The 21,084-nt window shown below is 45.0% G+C and overlaps 2 protein-coding genes across 2 annotated transcripts; both read left to right on the forward strand.

Moving 5' to 3' along the window:
- The first annotated feature begins 2,515 nt into the window (after positions 1 to 2,515).
- Positions 2,516 to 4,255, forward strand: LOC101126783 (ubiquitin carboxyl-terminal hydrolase 17-like protein 22). Its single transcript, XM_055349737.2, has one exon. It carries the CDS (start codon positions 2,657 to 2,659, stop codon positions 4,247 to 4,249), a length of 1,593 nt encoding a protein of 530 aa, XP_055205712.2. The 5' UTR covers positions 2,516 to 2,656; the 3' UTR covers positions 4,250 to 4,255.
- Positions 4,256 to 7,378: 3,123 nt separating this feature from the next.
- LOC134759057 (ubiquitin carboxyl-terminal hydrolase 17-like protein 6) lies at positions 7,379 to 8,854 on the forward strand. Its single transcript, XM_063709022.1, has one exon. The coding sequence runs from the start codon at positions 7,411 to 7,413 to the stop codon at positions 8,686 to 8,688; it is 1,278 nt and encodes a 425-aa protein (XP_063565092.1). The 5' UTR covers positions 7,379 to 7,410; the 3' UTR covers positions 8,689 to 8,854.
- The last annotated feature ends 12,230 nt before the right edge of the window (positions 8,855 to 21,084 follow it).

Consider the following 21,084-nt stretch of genomic DNA (forward strand, 5'->3'; position numbering starts at 1 on the left):
GTGGAATTCAATTGGAAGATAGGAACGATGCTCTTCTTTCTTACCCTGGCTCGCCCATTTTAGTTTGGTTTCTGAATGGACCTCAGACGCCCTGGGACTTGTGCTCTTGCTGGAACCCACATAACGCCGGAAACAGACAGACCGACTTGCCTGTTTCACGGTGTCCACTTCCAATGAGTCGAAACAGAAAATTTTCCCACTGCCATGGAAGTCATTTGGAACAAAGTCTTATTGATAATAAAGGAAATGCAACACTGGAGTGTGTGTACTCAACTAAAATACATTCAGTCAGCCCTGAAATAAATCTCATTTGGTGTGTTTAAAAACGGCATATGTGCAGATTCCCGGTCATTCGTCCAGCTGCAAAAGCTGCATCTCTGAAGCACAGACCCTGTCCTGCAATCAGACTTACTTATCCGACATGGTGTTCCTGTGGAACTAATTGTGGGAAATGGTCCCTTCCTTTTCTGTATTTGCTGATTAGATTTCATGGTCCCTTTCTTGCTAGGTGCAGTGATCAAAGTTGACCAACCCCTGAGGAAAGCTGTCCAGGACACAACTCAGGGCTCCGTAGAACCACAGAATCTTGGGCGCAACCCTGCTCAAGCACCCAAATGTGCATACGAACAGGGTCTGTGTGTGACGTGTGTGAAAACTACAGTCTGATGAACATGACTCCCAGAAGGGTTATCGATTGGGCTCCCCTCAAAATCAGTTATGAGCATTAAAGAACACCGATGCCCAGGTCCCAGCTCCAAGAATAAGACCCTCCAGCATCTTGTGTGAAGCCACGGCATCTGGATTGTTCATGCTTCTGGGGATCATTCTCCTGAAAATGGTGGCTCCTTTCTCCCTGTGGAGCACCTTTCTAAGCAGTGCCCTTTCTTCACCCAGGACACTTTACATCAGGCACAGGAAGCCTTCTGATGGAGCACACCTGGCCCATGAAAACTAAAGGGAAAGAAAAGGGGCCAAAGGTCACAGTCCTCTCATTCCACCATTCTCCTTAAAATCATCCTAATTTCATGGGCCCTGAGGCCACGGCTGTCTCTTTACACCTCGAGGCCTTGGCGCCGGGCCTCAATTCTGTCCTGTTGTTTACTGTCTAAGACATTATGGGAAAATCCCTAGAGCCAGGATCTTCATTCCTGGTAAGCCAGAGAGCCTGGAGACACACCCAAATTCTGTCCCTCTTAGTTCAGGGAACATGTCCATCTTCGTCAGCTTTAAAAGTTTTGCACCAAATGTGTTAACTGCAGTTGCACCATACCATGCGTAACTGGAAATGGAGGCAACATCTCAGATCCTGAACAATTGATGCGAGAATCCAGGACACACGCCTTATTTTTGCCTTTTCCCACTGAAACAAAGGCCAGTATTAACAATGTTAAGCTATCCTCGGTTTCACTCCCTGCTTTTAAATCTCTCCGGTGTTGGCTTCTTGAGACAGGGCCTCACACCCGTCACCCGGGCTTTTTGACGGTGCAGTTTTCGGTGTTTGCTTTTGTCAAATTTAGAACTTTTCATTTCATCTCTATCCAATGTTGATCCATTATCACATACATATGAAAATATTATCACCCATGCTGTGAGACACGTTGTTGTTATTTTCGTCAATTCTTTAAGAAACCAAAGGTCATACTTGGGATACCTTGTGATTTCTCAAATTTTTTGTTTCATGTTTTCTTAAACTGCCGTCGCACGTCCGAAACCACACACTATACAATGTCATGACCATCTCTCTTTTCTGGCAAACATAAATTTGCGGAATGTCATCAATTAGTCTCTCGGTGATTGCATGATTTCCCCAAAGTCTTTCACACTCTACATTGTGCACTGAGTATCTCTTCAAACTTCAGTGCATGTTTCTACCATTGATGCTTTCTTATTTGGCAATCTAGCTTCCACAAGAGCATTTCATGCAAAGACTGGTCTTGTTCTCCACTGGCAGGTAATTTCACTCTTATAGAGAATCAATAGGCTGAACGAGGAAAGGTTATCGCTGGAATGGACTGTTTGATTCCACGGATCTCTCCTTTCTCATTAAGGAAGAAATACACTGTGCTAATTACTATACTTCATTGACTATTCTCAGGTCAGAAAGCGCACTTCCGACTTCTTGTCCTTCCATCGCTGAGAGGATGATGGTATCTGCCAAAAGCACATACTTGGAAGTACATCCCGGCACAAACACACACACACGCACACGCACGCACACGCACACACACACACACACACAAACACACACATAGGTTTCATAGGTAAAGATTTCTTCCCTGACATTGTTTTACCTAAAATAAGGCAACTGTGTGGCCACTGTCCCAACCCGGTTACACTCATGTTACATGTGCCTATCAGCCTGAGGAGTAATTTGATTCAGGTGTTCTAGAAGTCATGATGACGGCTGTGTCTGTTGAATTCCCAGCGATGCAAGGGGACACACCCTGTGACTCATTCCTTAATTGAGTGCTGATATTTGATCGGTTTATGGAGCACCTGATGGGTGGGTGGGGTGTTCGCGGTTGGTGGGGGTGAGTTCTATAAGGGCTGATGCGGCCAGAGAGCTCGTCATTTGAAGACTCTCTCGGAAGAGATAGCGTCTTTCTGCAACCTGCGGTCCCAGCAGAAAAACCTTGTGATCCTTGTTCCAGGCGACATGGAGGACGACTCACTCTACTTGGGAGGTGAGTGGCAGTTCAACCACTTTTCAAAACTCACATCTTCTCGGCCAGATGCAGCTTTTGCTGAAATCCAGCGGACTTCTCTCCCTGAGAAGTCACCACTCTCATGTGAGACCCGTGTCGACTTCTGTGATGATTTGGCTCCTGTGGCAAGACAGCTTGCTCCCAGGGAGAAGCTTCCTCTGAGTAGCAGGAGACCTGCTGCGGTGGGGGCTGGGCTCCAGAATATGGGAAATACCTGCTACGTGAACGCTTCCCTGCAGTGCCTGACATACACACCGCCCCTTGCCAACTACATGCTGTCCCGGGAGCACTCTCAAACGTGTCATCGTCACAAGGGCTGCATGCTCTGTACTATGCAAGCTCACATCACACGGGCCCTCTACCGTCCTGGCCATGTCATCCAGCCCTCACAGGCATTGGCTGCTGGCTTCCATAGAGGCAAGCAGGAAGATGCCCATGAATTTCTCATGTTCACTGTGGATGCCATGAAAAAGGCATGCCTTCCCGGGCACAAGCAGGTAGATCATCACTCCAAGGACACCACCCTCATCCACCAAATATTTGGAGGGTACTGGAGATCTCAAATCAAGTGTCTCCACTGCCACGGCATTTCAGACACCTTTGACCCTTACCTGGACATCGCCCTGGATATCCAGGCAGCTCAGAGTGTCAAGCAAGCTTTGGAACAGTTGGTGAAGCCCGAAGAACTCAATGGAGAGAATGCCTATCATTGTGCTCTTTGTCTCCAGAAGGCGCCTGCCTCCAAGACGTTAACTTTACACACTTCTGCCAAGGTCCTCATCCTTGTATTGAAGAGATTCTCCGATGTCACAGGCAACAAACTTGCCAAGAATGTGCAATATCCTGAGTGCCTTGACATGCAGCCATACATGTCTCAGCAGAACACAGGACCTCTTGTCTATGTCCTCTATGCTGTGCTGGTCCACGCTGGGTGGAGTTGTCACAACGGACATTACTTCTCTTATGTCAAAGCTCAAGAAGGCCAGTGGTATAAAATGGATGATGCCGAAGTCACTGCCTCTGGCATCACTTCTGCCCTGAGTCAACAGGCCTATGTCCTCTTTTACATCCAGAAGAGTGAATGGGAAAGACACAGTGAGAGTGTGTCAAGAGGCAGGGAACCAAGAGCCCTTGGCGCTGAAGACACAGACAGGCGAGCAACGCAAGGAGAGCTCAAGAGAGACCACCCCTGCCTCCAGGTAACCGAGTTGGGCGAGCACTTGGTGGAAAGAGACACTCAGGAAAGCACCCTAGACCACTGGAAATTCCTCCAAGAGCAAAACAAAACGAAGCCTGAGTTCAACGTCAGAAAAGTCGAAGGTACCTTGCCTCCCAACGTACTTGTGATTCATCAATCAAAATACAAGTGTGGGATGAAAAACCATCATCCTGAACAGCAAAGCTCCCTGCTAAACCTCTCTTCGACGAACCCGACAGATCAGGAGTCCATGAACACGGGCACACTCGCTTCTCTGCAAGGGAGGACCAGGAGATCCAAAGGGAAGAACAAACACAGCAAGAGGGCTCTGCTTGTGTGCCAGTGATCTCTGTTTAAGTGCCGACCCACACGTAGGGGTGCACACGCACACACACACACACACACACACACAAACAGAAATACACCCACAAGCGTGCACGGAAACACACACACACCCACACAAACACGAACACCGTCAATCCTACATAAAGTAATGAGGAGCCCAAGATTCTGTCTCTACAACAGGGACAACTGGATAGTGATGGCTGCGTCTCAGGATGAGCCCACACCTGGGAAACATCAAGTTTTGGAGTGGTGAGTCTTCCGAACCTCTGGAGGGACTGTCTGTGTGTCTGTGTTCATGGTAGATGACATTCAGTGTGTATTTCTGAATATGACCTATTGACGTGTAGGTTTACGTGTGAGGTTATTGCAGGAGACAGGGTTTACTATTTTCTCTTGGGGTGTGTTTCATTCGTCAGTTGTTGGTCGGCAAGAGAAGGTGAAATTTTGCTCATGTGGGACATCCGTGGATCATTCTCGCCACCTTGAATGATGGAAACTGGAATTCAATTGGAAGATAGGAACGGTGCTCTTCTTTCTTACCCTGGCTCCCCCATTTTAGTTTGGTTTCTGAATGGACCTCAGACGCCCTGGGACTTGTGCTCTTGCTGGAACCCACATAACGCCGGAAACAGACAGACCGACTTGCCTGTTTCACGGTGTCCACTTCCAATGAGTCGAAACAGAAAATTTTCCCTCTGCCATGGAAGTCATTTGGAACAAAGTCTTATTGATAATAAAGGAAATGCAACACTGGAGTGTGTGTACTCAACTGAAATACATTCAGTCAGCCCTGAAATAAATCTCATTTGGTGTGTTTAAAAACGGCATATGTGCAGATTCCAGGTCATTCGTCCAGCTGCGAAAGCTGTACCTCTGAAGCACAGACCCTGTCCTGCAATCAGACTTATTTATCCGACATGGTGTTCCTGTGGAACTAATTGTGGGAAATGGTCCCTTCCTTTTCTGTATTTGCTGATTAGATTTCATGGTCCCTTTCTTGCTAGGTGCAGTGATCAAAGTTGACCAACCTCTGAGGAAAGCAGTCCAGGACACAACTCAGGGCTCCGTAGAACCACAGAATCTTGGGCGCAACCCTGCTCAAGCACCCAAATGTGCATACGAACAGGGTCTGTGTGTGACGTGTGTGAAAACTACAGTCTGATGAACATGACTCCCAGAAAGGTTATCGATTGGGCTCCCCTCAAAATCACTTATGAGCATTAAAGAACACCGATGCCCAGGTCCCAGCTCCAAGAATAAGACCCTCCAGCGTCTTGTGTGAAGCCATGGCATCTGGATTGTTCATGCTTCTGGGGATCATTCTCCTGAAAATGGTGGCTCCTTTCTCCCTGTGGAGCACCTTTCTAAGCAGTGCCCTTTCTTCACCCAGGACACTTTACATCAGGCACAGGAAGCCTTCTGATGGAGCACACCTGGCCCATGAAAAGTAAAGGGAAAGAAAAGGGGCCAAAGGTCACAGTCCTCTCATTCCACCATTCTCCTTAAAATCATCCTAATTTCATGGGCCCTGAGGCCACGGCTGTCTCTTTACACCTCGAGGCCTTGGCGCCGGACCTCAATAATGTCCTGTTGCTTACTGTCTAAGACATTATGGGGAAATCCCTAGAGCCAGGATCTTCATTCCTGGTAAGCCAGAGAGCCTGGAGACACACCCAAATTCTGTCCCTCTTAGTTCAGGGAACATGTCCATTTTCGTCAGCATTAAAAGTTTTGCACCAAATGTGCTAACTGCAGTTCCACCATACCATGCGTAACTGGAAATGGAGGCAACATCTCAGATCCTGAACAATTGATGCGAGAATCCAGGACACACACGGCTTATTTTTGCCTTTTCCCACTGAAACAAGGGCCAGTATTAACAATGTTAAGCTATCCTCGGTTTCACTCCCTGCTTTTAAATCTCTCCGGTGTTTGCTTCTTGAGACAGGGCCTCACACCCGTCACCCGGGCTTTTTGACGGTGCAGTTTTTGGTGTTTGCTTTTGTCAAATTTAGAACTTTTCATTTCATCTCTATCCAATGTTGATCCATTATCACATACGTATGAAAATATTATCACCCATGATGTGAGACACGTTGTTGTTATTTTCGTCAATTCTTTAATAAACCAAAGGTCATACTTGGGATACCTTGTGATTTCTCAAATTTTTTGTTTCATGTTTTCTTAAACTGCCGTCGCACGTCCGAAACCACACACTATACAATGTCATGACCATCTCTCTTTTCTGGCAAACATAAATTTGCGGAATGTCATCAATTAGTCTCTCGGTGATTGCATGATTTCCCCAAAGTCTTTCACACTCTACATTGTGCACTGAGTATCTCTTCAAACTTCAGTGCATGTTTCTACCATTGATGCTTTCTTATTTGGCAATCTAGCTTCCACAAGAGCATTTCATGCAAAGACTGGTCTTGTTCTCCACTGGCAGGTAATTTCACTCGGATAGAGAATCAATAGGCTGAACGTGGAAAGGTTATCGCTGGAATGGACTGTTTGATTCCACGGATCTCTCCTTTCTTATTAAGGAAGAAATACACTGTGCTAATTACTGTACTTCATTGACTATTCTCAGGTCAGAAAGCGCACTTCCGACTTCTTGTCCTTCCATCGCTGAGAGGATGATGGTATCTGCCAAAAGCACATACTTGGAAGTACATCCCGGCACAAACACACACACACGCACACGGACGCACACGCACACACATACACACACACACATACACAAACACACACATAGGTTTCATAGGTAAAGATTTCTTCCCTGACATTGTTTTACCTAAAATAAGGCAACTGTGTGGCCACTGTCCCAACCCGGTTACACTCATGTTACATGTGCCTATCAGCCTGAGGAGTAATTTGATTCAGGTGTTCTAGAAGTCATGATGTGGGCTGTGTCTGTTGAATTCCCAGCGATGCAAGGGGACACACCCTGTGACTCATTCCTTAATTGAGTGCTGATATTTGATCGGTTTATGGAGCACCTGATGGGTGGGTGGGGTGTTCGCGGTTGGTGGGGGTGAGTTCTATAAGGGCTGATGCGGCCAGAGAGCTCGTCATTTGAAGACTCTCTCGGAAGAGATAGCGTCTTTCTGCAACCTGCGGTCCCAGCAGAAAAACCTTGTGATCCTTGTTCCAGGCGACATGGAGGACGACTCACTCTGCTCGGGAGGTGAGTGGCAGTTCAACCACTTTTCAAAACTCACATCTTCTCGGCCAGATGCAGCTTTTGCTGAAATCCAGCGGACTTCTCTCCCTGAGAAGTCACCACTCTCATGTGAGACCCGTGTCGACTTCTGTGATGATTTGGCTCCTGTGGCAAGACAGCTTGCTCCCAGGGAGAAGCTTCCTCTGAGTAGCAGGAGACCTGCTGCGGTGGGGGCTGGGCTCCAGAATATGGGAAATACCTGCTACGTGAACGCTTCCCTGCAGTGCCTGACATACACACCGCCCCTTGCCAACTACATGCTGTCCCGGGAGCACTCTCAAACGTGTCATCGTCACAAGGGCTGCATGCTCTGTACTATGCAAGCTCACATCACACGGGCCCTCTACCGTCCTGGCCATGTCATCCAGCCCTCACAGGCATTGGCTGCTGGCTTCCATAGAGGCAAGCAGGAAGATGCCCATGAATTTCTCATGTTCACTGTGGATGCCATGAAAAAGGCATGCCTTCCCGGGCACAAGCAGGTAGATCATCACTCCAAGGACACCACCCTCATCCACCAAATATTTGGAGGGTACTGGAGATCTCAAATCAAGTGTCTCCACTGCCACGGCATGTCAGACACCTTTGACCCTTACCTGGACATCGCCCTGGATATCCAGGCAGCTCAGAGTGTCAAGCAAGCTTTGGAACAGTTGGTGAAGCCCGAAGAACTCAATGGAGAGAATGCCTATCATTGTGCTCTTTGTCTCCAGAAGGCGCCTGCCTCCAAGACGTTAACTTTACACACTTCTGCCAATTTCCTCATCCTTGTATTGAAGAGATTCTCCGATGTCACAGGCAACAAACTTGCCAAGAATGTGCAATATCTTGAGTGCCTTGACATGCAGCCATACATGTCTCAGCAGAACACAGGACCTCTTGTCTATGTCCTCCATGCTGTGCTGGTCCACGCTGTGTGGAGTTGTCACAACGGACATTACTTCTCTTATGTCAAAGCTCAAGAAGGCCAGTGGTATAAAATGGATGATGCCGAGGTCACTGCCTCTGGTATCTCTTCTCCTTTGGGTCAACAGGCTTATGTCCTCTTTTACATCCAGAAGAATGAATTTGGAAGACTCAGTTACAGTGTGTCTATAGCCAGGGATCCAAGAGCTGTTTGTGCTGAAGAGAAGTTAATTGTGTGTGAAATAAAGTGTCACGAAGAAATCTTGCAGCAGAGTATTTATTTGTCTTACTTTGTAATCAGTGAATGAGCTTTAACGAATATCAATGCCTAGTGCCTACCCCCCAGAGATAAGAACTTCCAGTCTCTCATGTGTAATCGTGGCATCTGGATTGCTCATTATTCTGAAGATAATTCTCCTGTCCCCCAAAATTTCAGAATCACTTCAGGTGGTAGAAACAGAAAACACATCAGTCCCTTTCTCTCTCTTTTCTCTTCACTCAGGAAAACTCTCACTGGACCAAGGAAAATCCTATGGTTTACTAGGGAGGAGTAATTTTCTCAGCAGTGAAAATGGTGGCTCCTTCCTCCCTGTCAAGTCTCTTCCTCAGGACTGCCCCTTTGTCTCTTCAGGACTCTGCTCATCAGGCCCGAGATGCCCCCTTGTTGCGCATACTTGGCCTATGAAGAAATTTGGGGAAGGAATGGTTCCAAAGACCATACTATGCTCACTCCACCATCGCCTCTGACACTATGCTGACTTCATGAGCCCTGGGTCAGAAGCTGTTTTCTTTACACATCTAGGCCTTGACTCATGGCCTAAAGACGTCCCCATTTCTTACATCTTATAAATTTTGACAAAACCCTCAGGGACTAAATCTTCATTCCTCATAGGCCAAAGGGAGATACCCCAGAATTCTGTCCCTCTGAGACTGCAGGACATCTCAGCTTCCATCAACGTGAAATTTTGCACCAAATATAGTTGCTGCAGTTCCACCTCACAATGAGTAACTGGAAGTTCAGACAACATCTCAGACTCTATACAGTTTCTGGCCAAGCTCATTTGGTTTAACAATACTTTTACTCTATAAATTAGTTGTGAGAACACTTAGGATTCATATTATTTACTGTTGTAATCAGTCTGTTATTATTTTCAATGTATTTACTAGACTTTAGTTTAATATTTCTGATAAACTTTGATGCAAAAATTCTCGATATAATAGTGGCAAACCAAATCCAGCAACATATCAAAAACTTATCCACCAAGATCAAGTCAGCTTCATCCCTTTGGTGCAAGGCTGGTTCAACACACACAAATCAATAAATGTAATTCACCATGTAAACCGAACTAAAGACAATCACCCCTTGATTATTTTAGTAGACTCAGAAAAGATCTTTGATAAAATTCAACATTCCTTTATGTTAAGAACCTCATGAACCTAGGTATTGATGGAATATAACTCAAAATAATAAGAGTCATTTTTGACAAACCCACAGCCAATATCATATTGAATAGGCAAAAGCTGGAAGCATTCCGTTTGAAATTCGGCACAAGGCAAGGATGCCCTCTCTCACCACTCCTACTCCATATAGTACTGGAAGTTCTGGCCAAGGCAATCAGGCAAGAGAAAGAAGTAAAGCATATTCAAACAGTAAAAGAGGAAGTTGAACTGTCTTTGTTTGCAGATGACATGATCCTATATCTATAAAATCCCATCATCTCAGCCCAAAAGATTCTTAAGCTTATGAGCCACTTCAGTAAATTCTCAAGATACAAAATCAGTGTGCAAAAATCACAAGCATTCTTATACACCAACAATAGACAAGAAGAGAGCCAAATCACAAATGAATTCCCATTTACAGTTGATGCAAAGAGTATAAAATACCTAGGAATACAGCTAACAAGGCAAGTGAAGGACCCCTTCAAGGAGAACTACAAACCACTACTCAAGGAAATAAGAGAGGACACAAACAAATGGAAAAACATTCCATGCTCATGGGTAAGAAGAATCAATATCATGAAAATGCCATACTTCCCAAAGTAATTCATAGATTCAATGGTATTCCCATAAACTACCATGGACATTCTTTACAAAATTAGAAAAAACTACTTCAAAATTCATATGGAATGAAAAAAGAGCCCATATACCCAGGACAATCCTAAGGTAAAATAACAAAGTTAGAGGCATCATGCTACCTAACTTCAAACTATATTACAAGGCTACAGTAACCCAACAGCATGGTAGTGGTACAAAACAGACACATAGACCAATGGAATGGAATAGATATATCAGAAATAAGACTGCACATCTACAACCATTTTATTTTTGATGAAAACAAGCAATGGGGAAAGGATTCCTTATTTAATAATAAATGGTGCTTGAAAAACTGGCTAGACATAGGCAGAAAACTGAAACTGTACCCCTTCCTTATACCTTATACAAAAATAAACTGAAAATGGATTAAAGACTTAAATGTAAAACCCAAAACTGTAAAAAATCCAACCCCATATAAAAGTGGGCAAAAGCTGGGTACAGTGGCTCATGCCTGTAATCCCAGCAGTTTGGGAGGGTGAAGTGGGCAGATAACTTGAGGCCAGAAATTCAATATCAGCCTGGCCAAGCTGGTGAAACCACGTCTTTTCTGAAAATACAATAAATTAGCCGGATGTAGTGGTGCGGACCTGTAATCCCAACTACTCAAGAGCCTGAGAGAGAAGAATTGCCTGAATCTGGGAGGCAGAAGTAGCAGTGACCCGAGATTGTGCCACTGAACTCCACCCTGAGTGACAGAGCAAGACTCTGTCTTAAAAAATAAAAATTTAAAAATTTCAAAAGTGGGCAAAGGACATCAACAGACACTTCTCAAAAGAAGACATTTATGCAGCCAACAAACATAAAAAAAAAAGCCCAACATTACTGATCATTAGAGAAATACAAATGAAAACCGCAGTGAGATACCATCTCATGCCAGTTAGAATGGTGATTATTAAAAAGTTAAAAAACAACAGATGCTGGTGAGACTGTGGGGAAATAGGAACACTTTTACACTGTTGGTGCAAATGTAAGTTAGTTCAACCACTGTGGAAGACTGTGGTGATTTTTCGAAGACCTAGAATCAGAAATACCATTTGACCCAGCAATCCCATTACTGGATATATACTCAAAGGAATATAAATTCTTGTATTATAAAGATACATGCATGTGTATGTTCATTGCAGCACTATTCACAATAGCAAAGACATAGAATCAACCCAAATGCCCATCAATGATAGACTGGCTACAGAAACTGTGATACATATACACCATGGAATACTATGCAGCCATAAAAAAGAATGAGATCATGTCCTTTGCAGGGACTTGGATGAAGCTGGAAGACACTATTCTCAGCAAACTAATGCAGGAACAGAAAACCAAATACACATGTTCTCACTTAATAAGTGGGAGATGAAAAATGAGAGAATATAGACACAGGGAGGGGAACAACACACACTGGAGCCTGTCTGGGGGTGAGTGGGGAGGGAGTGCATCAGGATGAATAGCTAATGTATGTGGGCTGAATACCTAGGTGATGGGTTGATAGGTACAGGAAACCACCACGGCACACATTTACCTATGTAACAAACCTGCACATCCTGCACATGTATCCCAGAACTTAAAATGAAATAAAATAAAATTTTAAAAAACTTTATTTTTTCTAACCTTCCAAAATGCAGGGATTACAGGCGTAAGCCACCGTGCCTGGCCCCGTTTTAACATATCTGAACAAGATTTAAGACATCAGTTTGAAAAGAGCCCTTCTATGGCAGCAACATGAATTCTTTCAAACCTGAAGCAAGAACAAACATCAAATTTACAGTGAAGCTGGGGTACAAAAAATGGTGAAATAAATTATTCTTTATGAAAAGTCTACGGGAAAAATGACCTGAAGAATCAGTCATTTACAAATGGATACCTCATTCTAAGAAGAGATAATACAATGTTGAAGATGAAGTCAACAGAGGAAGGATATCCATACCAATTTTTGAGAAAAAAAAAATCGATTCTATGCCCTCATTGAGGAGGATTGACAATTAACAAGAGATACTATAGCCAACACCACAGACATCTCAATTGGTTCAGCTTACACAATACTGACTATAATGTGAAAGTTGAGAAACTTTACATTCGATGGGTCCTAAATACCCTCGTGCCTAGATCAGCAGTGAACAAAAGCAGAGCTATTAGTAGCTATTTTGAGCAAGCGGAATCAAGATCCTGAAGCATTATTTTGAAGAATTTTAACAGTGAGTGAAACTGGCTTTATCAATAAGATCCTGAAGACAAAGCACAATTCAAGCCATGGCTACCAAGAGGTAGAAGTGGTCCAGTCAAAGCAAAAGCAAACTTCTCAAAAGCAAAAGCCATGGAGGTTTTGGGGATGCTCAAGGTATTTTGCTTGTTGACTTTCTGTAAGATCAAAGCACGTTAACATCTGCTTACTAGGAGAGTTCTTAGAGAAAATTAGCAAATACTTTTGCAGAAAAGCGCCCTGTAAAGCTTCACTAGAGAGTCCCTCTGCACCACAACAACACTTCTGTTCCTTCCTCTCATCAAACATGGGTAATTTTGCAAGAGTTTTCATGGGAAATTATTAGGCATCAACATTACAGTCCTGATTTGGTTTCTTCTGACCTTTTTTTCCCTAATCTTAAAATAACCGTAAAGGGCACCCATTTTTCTTTAGTTAATAATAGAAGACTGCATTGACACAGTTAAATTCCGTTACCCTCAATTGTTTAGCAATGGGCTGAAAGGCTGGGATCATCCCTTAATGGAGTGTCTGGACCTCAGTAGAGCTTATATTGAGAAATAAAGTTTATATTTATATTTTTATTGTTAATTCCATTTTTCACTGACATTTTTAAATCCCTTCACAATTCACGTTTGTCTCAAAGGTATTTACATTTAGAAATCATATCAAGTGTGAAATAAAGAAAATTATATAGACTAGAGGGAGAACAGAATCTATAAATATGCATGTTTGTGTACATACATCCATATACATATATATGTGTGTGCATGCAGTAATTTTATTCTCCTAAAGCAATGCCTCTACCTTCCACCCTCACTGCACATGTCCTAGTCCTGTGATGTCCCTGGAACTGAGCACCTTATTTCCTTCTCTGCCTCCCACATGAACAGGGAATAGAAATGGAAACCACGTTCTGTGGTTGCTGTTGTGAAAATCCATGTTCCCCACAGGCTGAGTTTGGCATCTTACATTCTAGTTCCCATTGTAAAAAAGCAAGCAACCAACAAAAACTACAAAAGAAAAAATGAAATAGTTGAAAGTCTAGAGCCACAGAGGTTCCGGATCCACCCACCGCCCACGGTGACCTCCACAGCCCTCCAGGCCTGAGGACAGTTATGCCTGAACAGCCTGCCTCCTCACCATCCATGCAGGAAAGTGACTTTAAACTTCAATAGTTATTACTCTGTTCCACAAGGAACCAGGTCAACATTCAAAGTCAGTGGTCTGACAACTCTAAGCTTTGGCCGGAAACTATTGGAAACATTTAACGTGCAGTGGATGAAGCAGCCTGGCCCCACTGCACACAACACACTCACAGGGACTCAAAGGAAGAGACTCAGGATCCGCTGGGTGGAAGTGAGGACAGACCCAGAAACAAAGGGGGTGGGAGGGGGTCAAACAAGGAAGACTCAGGACCTGACCTCCTCCTAGGCCCTGCCTCTCTAGAACTCGCAGTTTTTTCTGACCCAGAAGCGGATTTCACTGATGGAAAAGAAGTTCAGTATTTCTGGTCCAGCCCAGTAAGCTGCTCCCGTTGCCCAGCCTTCCACACCCCTGCAGACATCACAATCCCTGCACCCACTAACCTGACAAGGGAGCTATGCATCACCTGGAGATAGTCCTAGGCCTGCACTCCTGTGATGGGGCCCAGGGTCTGTGTCCATTTCTGGTTAAAATTGCTGTAAGGCTGGTCGCTGTCTTGGCCTTCCCTGCTTCCTCTGTGTTCAATTCTCCCCTCCTCACCCCATGTGAAGTTTTTACTCAGGAGATGGATTCTCACCCCTCTTGGAACATCAAGGATAGTGCCAGGACACCGCACCATCCCCTTGACCCTGGGATTCTGTAGACCTCAGTCTTCTCCTGAGGTCCCCTCCCTCCCTACCTCATTTTTTCCATACTTCTGGGGCCTGGGCCTGCTACACCTCAGGCTTCCTCTTCACAGTCACAGAGTGAGGGAGCCCCCTTCATCCTTGGGCTCTGGCCACAGCTCACCTGCTGCAGGACACTCAGCAGCTTTCTGTAGTTCATCCAGACATCCAGTTGGAAGTGGGATTTCCTGGAAGGAAAGCAGGAACCCAGAATTACACTGAATTCTAACACCAGGACCCAGGTTCCCCTTCTGCATGGGACACTAAGCTGCAAACACTACATAGGCACTTAATGCTCAGCTGTCCTTCTAACATCTGGTCCAATTGTGTCCCTCCTCCTTGGAATATCTCAGAAAATGTATCTCCACCTAGAGTTGTTTGAAAGCATCATCCTATGTGATTCCAGACAATCAGGGTGTGCAATGGGTCCTCACCAGTATTTCCACTCTGCTTGGAAGACTTAGAAAATCCTGAGGCTGCTCAGAGGGTCAGATTCCCTTCTCTGTGTTTCAGTAAAACTTCAGTCTTCCCCGGACAAGTGAGGAGACAGAAAATGTCTAGTCTCTGGCACATCTTTTGCAAGCAATGGCGGCTCCCAGGAATCAATACTATCAACAAATATCTTTTTGAGATTCTGGCCAAAAGAAGAGTCATCCTGCAATTTCAGGTAGGATGGAGTGGTTCTGTGGCTCCTGAGGTGATTTTGAAAAGATCTTGACTCTCAGAAGGACCAAGGAGGACATTTCTGGCATTTCCAGACCAGGAAGAGTGACTGACGGACCTCCAGTGTTACTTGGAAAACTTTTTGTTGGACAGCTTTGTAATAAGAGGATCTTGCTTTGGCTTTCAGGCCTTCACATAGGTTGTTTAGATCATGGAAGTGTTTCTGCATTTCTGCATAGGCTCAGGATGCCTTCTCAAGTCGTCCCTGCAATTATGAGACAGTTGCTTTCTCCAGAGGTCACTTAGAATAATACAAGAGGCTTCACCCTCAAAGGGACACCAGACAATATAGCCACAGTCCAGCCAAGATTATCTGTATTTACATACCTGTAAAGTAACACTCCTAGTTATCTCCATTAACTTGGACATCTTTCATGAATAGGGAAACTCTAGTGATTGTTATATAACAGCTGCCACAAAAATTAATCAATAAAAAGAAATGATAAATGAAAAATAATTAATAATCATGATAATGAACTCAATGACCTAAATAGTATGAATTTTAATACTGGAGACAATATAAACGTAAGGATACAAAAATTAATGTGAAGCTTCCCCTAAATATATGAAAACTTCACAAATTGTGTCCTCCTTGTGTAATTTGGAGTCAGAGTCAAAGAATTTCTCTATGAAATGTGTTCCATGATGGCAAACATCAAAAACAGCAGGTGAAAGAAAAGCAAGCCACAGCAGACCATGGGCTAATATGAACATTTGTGTGCAAAACTCTCTCATCGAGAACTACCAGCCAGAGGTGAAGGGACTGTGATTTGTGTCCTGCCCTCCACTGGGCACACAAAAGCTTTCAGTAGTGCAACCAGATGGCTAGTTTGGCCTGGCTCCCTGCAAGGAAGACACGTCTCTGATCCCCACCAGCCCATCAGTCCTGGAACTCAGAATCCTACATGCAGTAAACATGAAGCTCCAACTCCATAGCTGACTTTACCTCCTTACTGTCCTTCTGCCATCTGGTGTTTCAGGTGCTCTCCAGATCTGGACTTCTTGGCTCCCCTACCTTTACCAAGTGAACTCAGGATGTATCATTCTCAGTCTTCTCCTGCCAGTCCAAAGTGAAACTCACCAATACAGGCATACCCTGGATGGGCTTCCTTGGAATATTTAGAAAACAATAAGCTTGCTCGGGGGTTGTGTGAGCTCTAGGAGTAGAGTTACAGTCTCCCATGGAAACCTGAGAGGACTTAGAATATTCCCAAAGGCCTAAGCAGTCCAATCGGTCCTGGAAACATCAGGAATGATATACTCGTTTTCCTGAGGCTCCAAAATTTTTCTAAATAAACTCAGAGGTTACAGAACTATTTTTCTCTTGGGAACTGAAGTGGAGTTATTTGCCTTCTGCCAGCATCGCACTTTTTTTCTCTAAGTTAGCTTTTGAGCCCAGAAGTAGATATTCCTTGTATTTGATTTACACAAGGAGCTTCCTAGAATGCCCGTGTCTCTGGATAGTTTCTGCATTCACTCAGGTATTGACAAAATGCTGCAGTTCTACTGAAAATCTCTGAGATGACCATTTGATCACCTGAGTAACTTTAGAATGTGTCTTCTATGGAAGCCCTGGAGCCTCCCTTCTGGTATTTCATACATTGCCGGTACCAAGTATCCAGGGTGAAACCCTCCATCAGACATTGTTGGCAATTCCAGTATGGAGATGACACTAACGTGATGGGGCTCAAGAATCAGATGGTAGAAGACCAGCTGGGAGGTGAAGTCTCAGTAGGCTAGAGGCTTAATGTTCGATGCACACCAGACTTCTGAGATTCAGGAGGCGGGTGTGGATCTGTCTGCCCAGTGTCTCTCATCTACAGCCTGGACCAGCTATTTCTTGGGGTGAACTACTGAAGGCTTTTGTACGACCTGTGTCAGGCAAGACTCTGGCCAGACCCTTTGCCATAGTCCATTTGTAATGTATTTCCACATGGCACAGGTATCTCCACTTTTGCCCATGCTCTCATGTGGCTCAGAATTATTCTCCCTACTGCCACTCTTCTTTGCCATCACAGAAGATATTTCAAGATGTAGCCCTAAGCTTCTCCATCTAATCAATAACATGAGGGCTCGTATGGGAATATTGTCACAGGATTATAGGAATATGTTCTTAAATATCTGTTTTTTATTACTCTCTTCATTAAATTGACATTTATATCATCACCATTATGATTGTTATTAATATTATTATATTGGTACAGTTCTTTATCATGGATATAATTGTGGTCGTTTTTATGCAATGTTGAATAATTTTTTTATGTTCCTGAAGACTGCTGAATTTGCTGAAGATGATTAAAAGACAACCTTAAAACATAAATACCACAGCAACCCCAGGAATCCTACTGTACTGCTTGGTGTCCTGTAGAAGAATGGGCTTCCTGAATTATTCTTTTATTTTTCAGGCAAGTACCTATTCATACCAGCATGGGAGACTGATGAAGTGCACCCTCATCTTGCCATGGGCTCAGAAAGAATTCGTACATATGCTTTATGTGATAGCAACTCTATGTGTAGGCCTGTGAGCCCTAGAATGCACTTTCTTTCACCAACTAGTCCACCTAACAGTTTTCTAAGTCAAATCCCTTCTCCATGCTTGGATAGGTCATGAATGGCTTTCTGTTACCCACCTAAGATGAAGGGATATTGCTAAATCAGGTTTGTGGCCAAGAAACTTTTACCTGGAGTGGCAGCAGAGGGTCTACATGTTCACCAGAGTGTCTGCAACATTTTCTTACATTTTCTTTTTTTTTTCTTTTTATTTATTTATTTATTTATTTATTTATTTATTTATTTATTTTTTGAGATAGAGTCACGCTCCATCGCTCAGGCTGGAGTCCAGTGTCACGATCTCGGCTCGCTGCAACCTCCGACTCCCAGGTTCAAGCGATTCTCCTGCCTCAGCCTCCTGAGTAGCTGGGATTACAGGTGCGTGTCACCACGCCCGGCTAATTTTTGTATTTTTAGTAGAGAGGGGGTTTCACCATGTTAGTCAGACTGGTCTCAAACTCCTGACCTCATGATCCGCCTGAGTTGGCCTCCCAAAGTGCGGGGATTACAGGCATAAGGCACCGCACCTGGCCTCTGCAACATTTTCTAAGTCAGTATAGAAGCTCTTTGAACCACCTTTTCAGTCAAAGAACTCATGAAAAAGTCCTCCAAGAACTTGTGACCTTCTGGAAATTGTCAAAATCTCTACAGGTGTCCAGAGTCATCTAGATCTGTATTGCAAGCCACTGACTGGGTTCCACCATTATTAAAGCAAATGCAAAATATGCCATGCCCACCAAAAAAAATCCAGAAGCCATGGTATTTAGCTGTTTCCATCTTTCTTGCCTCCTGCAGGTGGGAGAGTACTGAGTACCATGCCCTCCTACACCCTCTGGAGGACATGCCAGTGTCTAGAGGTACCAGTAGAGAGGGGCCATGAAAGACAGATGACAGCCAGGTGGCTGGGAATGACATTGTCCTGGGGCTTGTTGCTTGTCATGAACTCTGCCACTAGGCAACATGTGCAGGTGTGGACCCGTGCCTTCTCTGGATCCCTGCCCCATCAGCCAGCTGTCTTATCTCCTGAAAGCTGGTAGATGTTGGTCAGCATGGTGTTCCAGGACGAGGGTTATATTAACATTCTCTCTTAGGCTGAAACACCAGAAGTTAACACAGGAGTCCCCAGGTGTGCACATACTCACCTCCAGATTGTTTTTCTTCTCGTTCTAGATGTTCATCCTTGCTTTTTGGGACTTGAAATAACCCTACACAGCCAAATATTTATGTCTATTATCCACTTATGGAAAACTTATATGTCCCAAGTCCATAGGGTTAGTATTATTATCAGTATTAAAACCATTAGTACTAGTATCATGATGATCATTATTCCTGTTAATATACATCAATATTTTTATTACTGCCATTGTTAATATGGATTTTTCATTATTGTACAGCAATGAATATAGTTTATCCATTCACAAATGGTGTTCAGTTACCAAAGATGACTACAAGGCATGTTCTACAGACATATACACACACAGCTGTCCTGGAGACCCAGCTTTGCCACCAATTGCTCTTTCGTAAGATGAGATCCCCCAATACCCACCAGTTTTTCAGGACTCGACCTGAGCTGGCTCAGCTACACCTGGAAAAGTTTCCTATGCCCAAATGTACTTGGAAAAATTTAAAAGTCTCTTCAGAGGCCCAGTAATAGCTTTTGGCAGCTTCTAAGACCAGGGAGGGTTTCTTGGCCATTCAGAGCCATTCAAATATTCTAAGTAAACTCAAGGATCCAGAAACCCTACTTGCAATCATGAAATACCAGTGAATGGCCTCTGTGAGTCTCTTCAACGTTTTCAAAGATGACTGCCTGGGAAGGCTGGCCAGGAAGTCACCCAAGCCCAACCTTCTGCAGGATGTTCTATATCAGCCAGGGACCCAGTGAATTGCCACTGAACAGAAGGGAGGAACAGAGACAGCATGCCTGAGCTTCTGGAAACATTCTAAGTGCCCTTGTTGGCCCAGAAAAGACTGGTGCTACCATATGAGGCACAGACTTGGCAACCTACTTACTCCAGGAACCACAGAAGCTTTAAAGGTTCCCAGGAAGTCCCAGGAAGGGCAGCCATGGCCCTTTAGAGCCATCAGATTTTATTCTAAGTCTACGTGGGAGACAGTGCTCTTAGCTTCATGAAAACACCAGTGGAGGTGCTAACACTTGCCCCATTATCCAGTCTTTTCTACCTCATCTCAGAGCCAGGCAGTCACTATTTCCCAAAGCTGCTGTGCAATGAAAGGGGAATATTCTAGGTGCTCTCCTGTGCCCATGAAATTCTGTGGCTGTGCTGAAAGGCAGGAGTTGTCCTCCAGAATGCTCTTCAGAAATCTGACAACACTGGTCAATATTAAAGAAGCTCAGTTCAACGTCATACAAAACCAATCCCCTCCCCCCCCCAAAAAAAAAATGCATAGTGAGACAAAATGATGAACACACCTGCTAATAATCATAAATGACAATAATAACAACAACGATGATCTTAGTGATAATGCCACCAACACTGTTAATGGCAATAACAATAAACCTGAGGTAATGAGTGTTAGGGTCCCGATTCACCAATGTGAAGGATGGAGACAACTTCTGGCCTCACAGAAATAAAGGAAAAGTAAACACCTGGAGGAGGAGGAGGTGAACCTGGAGCTCCCGCCGGCCTCTGGGCGCTCCTTGGTGGAAGGAGAGGGACTTGGTCCTGAGCCTGCCCCGGATCCACCTACACCACAACCCCGGAGTCCCAGTCCCTGGATGGGCTCAGTCCCACCCAGGCCAGACGCCCTGGAGCCCCGTAGCCCGGGTCCTCCAGCCCTTGCTGCCGCCGCTTCTCGCGGAGCCGGCCTCCCCCCCGCGCCACCTCAGCCTCTGCGGGGCTCTGGGAGGGAAGCGCCAAGGATGCTCCGGGCCCAGCGGGGGCATCCGGGCCCAGCGGGGGTATCCGGCCTCAGGCGGATACTGACGCCCTGAGGGCGCGGAATAGGGCGGCCTGCGCAGGGCCCGCCGTCTCGGGCCTTGCAAAAAGAGCGGCCTCTCCAACGCCCCTACCGGAACCTCCCCGGAGGCCCCAGCCCCAAAGCCAGGGCGATGGCGCCTCCCTGACCGTGGGTGAAGAAAACTCAGGTCCTCTCTGGAGACCCGGCCTGCCGCGGGAGGAAGCGCATGCGCCCTGCATGGCCAGAAAGATGGGTTTCATTGCCCTCTGCCGGCCATGAGGTGGCAGCACAGGACGTTTGGTCTTAGCGGTGGACCTGAGTCTGAATCACTGAAATTCAGGTGTGGATTA

The sequence above is a fragment of the Gorilla gorilla genome, chromosome 7 (assembly GCF_029281585.2).
Source record: "Gorilla gorilla gorilla isolate KB3781 chromosome 7, NHGRI_mGorGor1-v2.1_pri, whole genome shotgun sequence".
Taxonomy (NCBI): Eukaryota; Metazoa; Chordata; class Mammalia; order Primates; family Hominidae; genus Gorilla; species Gorilla gorilla.

Bases quoted from the DNA above. Each gene is read 5' to 3' on its own strand.
- LOC101126783 (XM_055349737.2), top strand. From the start codon at position 2,657: ATGGAGGACGACTCACTCTACTTGGGAGGTGAGTGGCAGTTCAACCAC.
- LOC134759057 (XM_063709022.1), top strand. From the start codon at position 7,411: ATGGAGGACGACTCACTCTGCTCGGGAGGTGAGTGGCAGTTCAACCAC.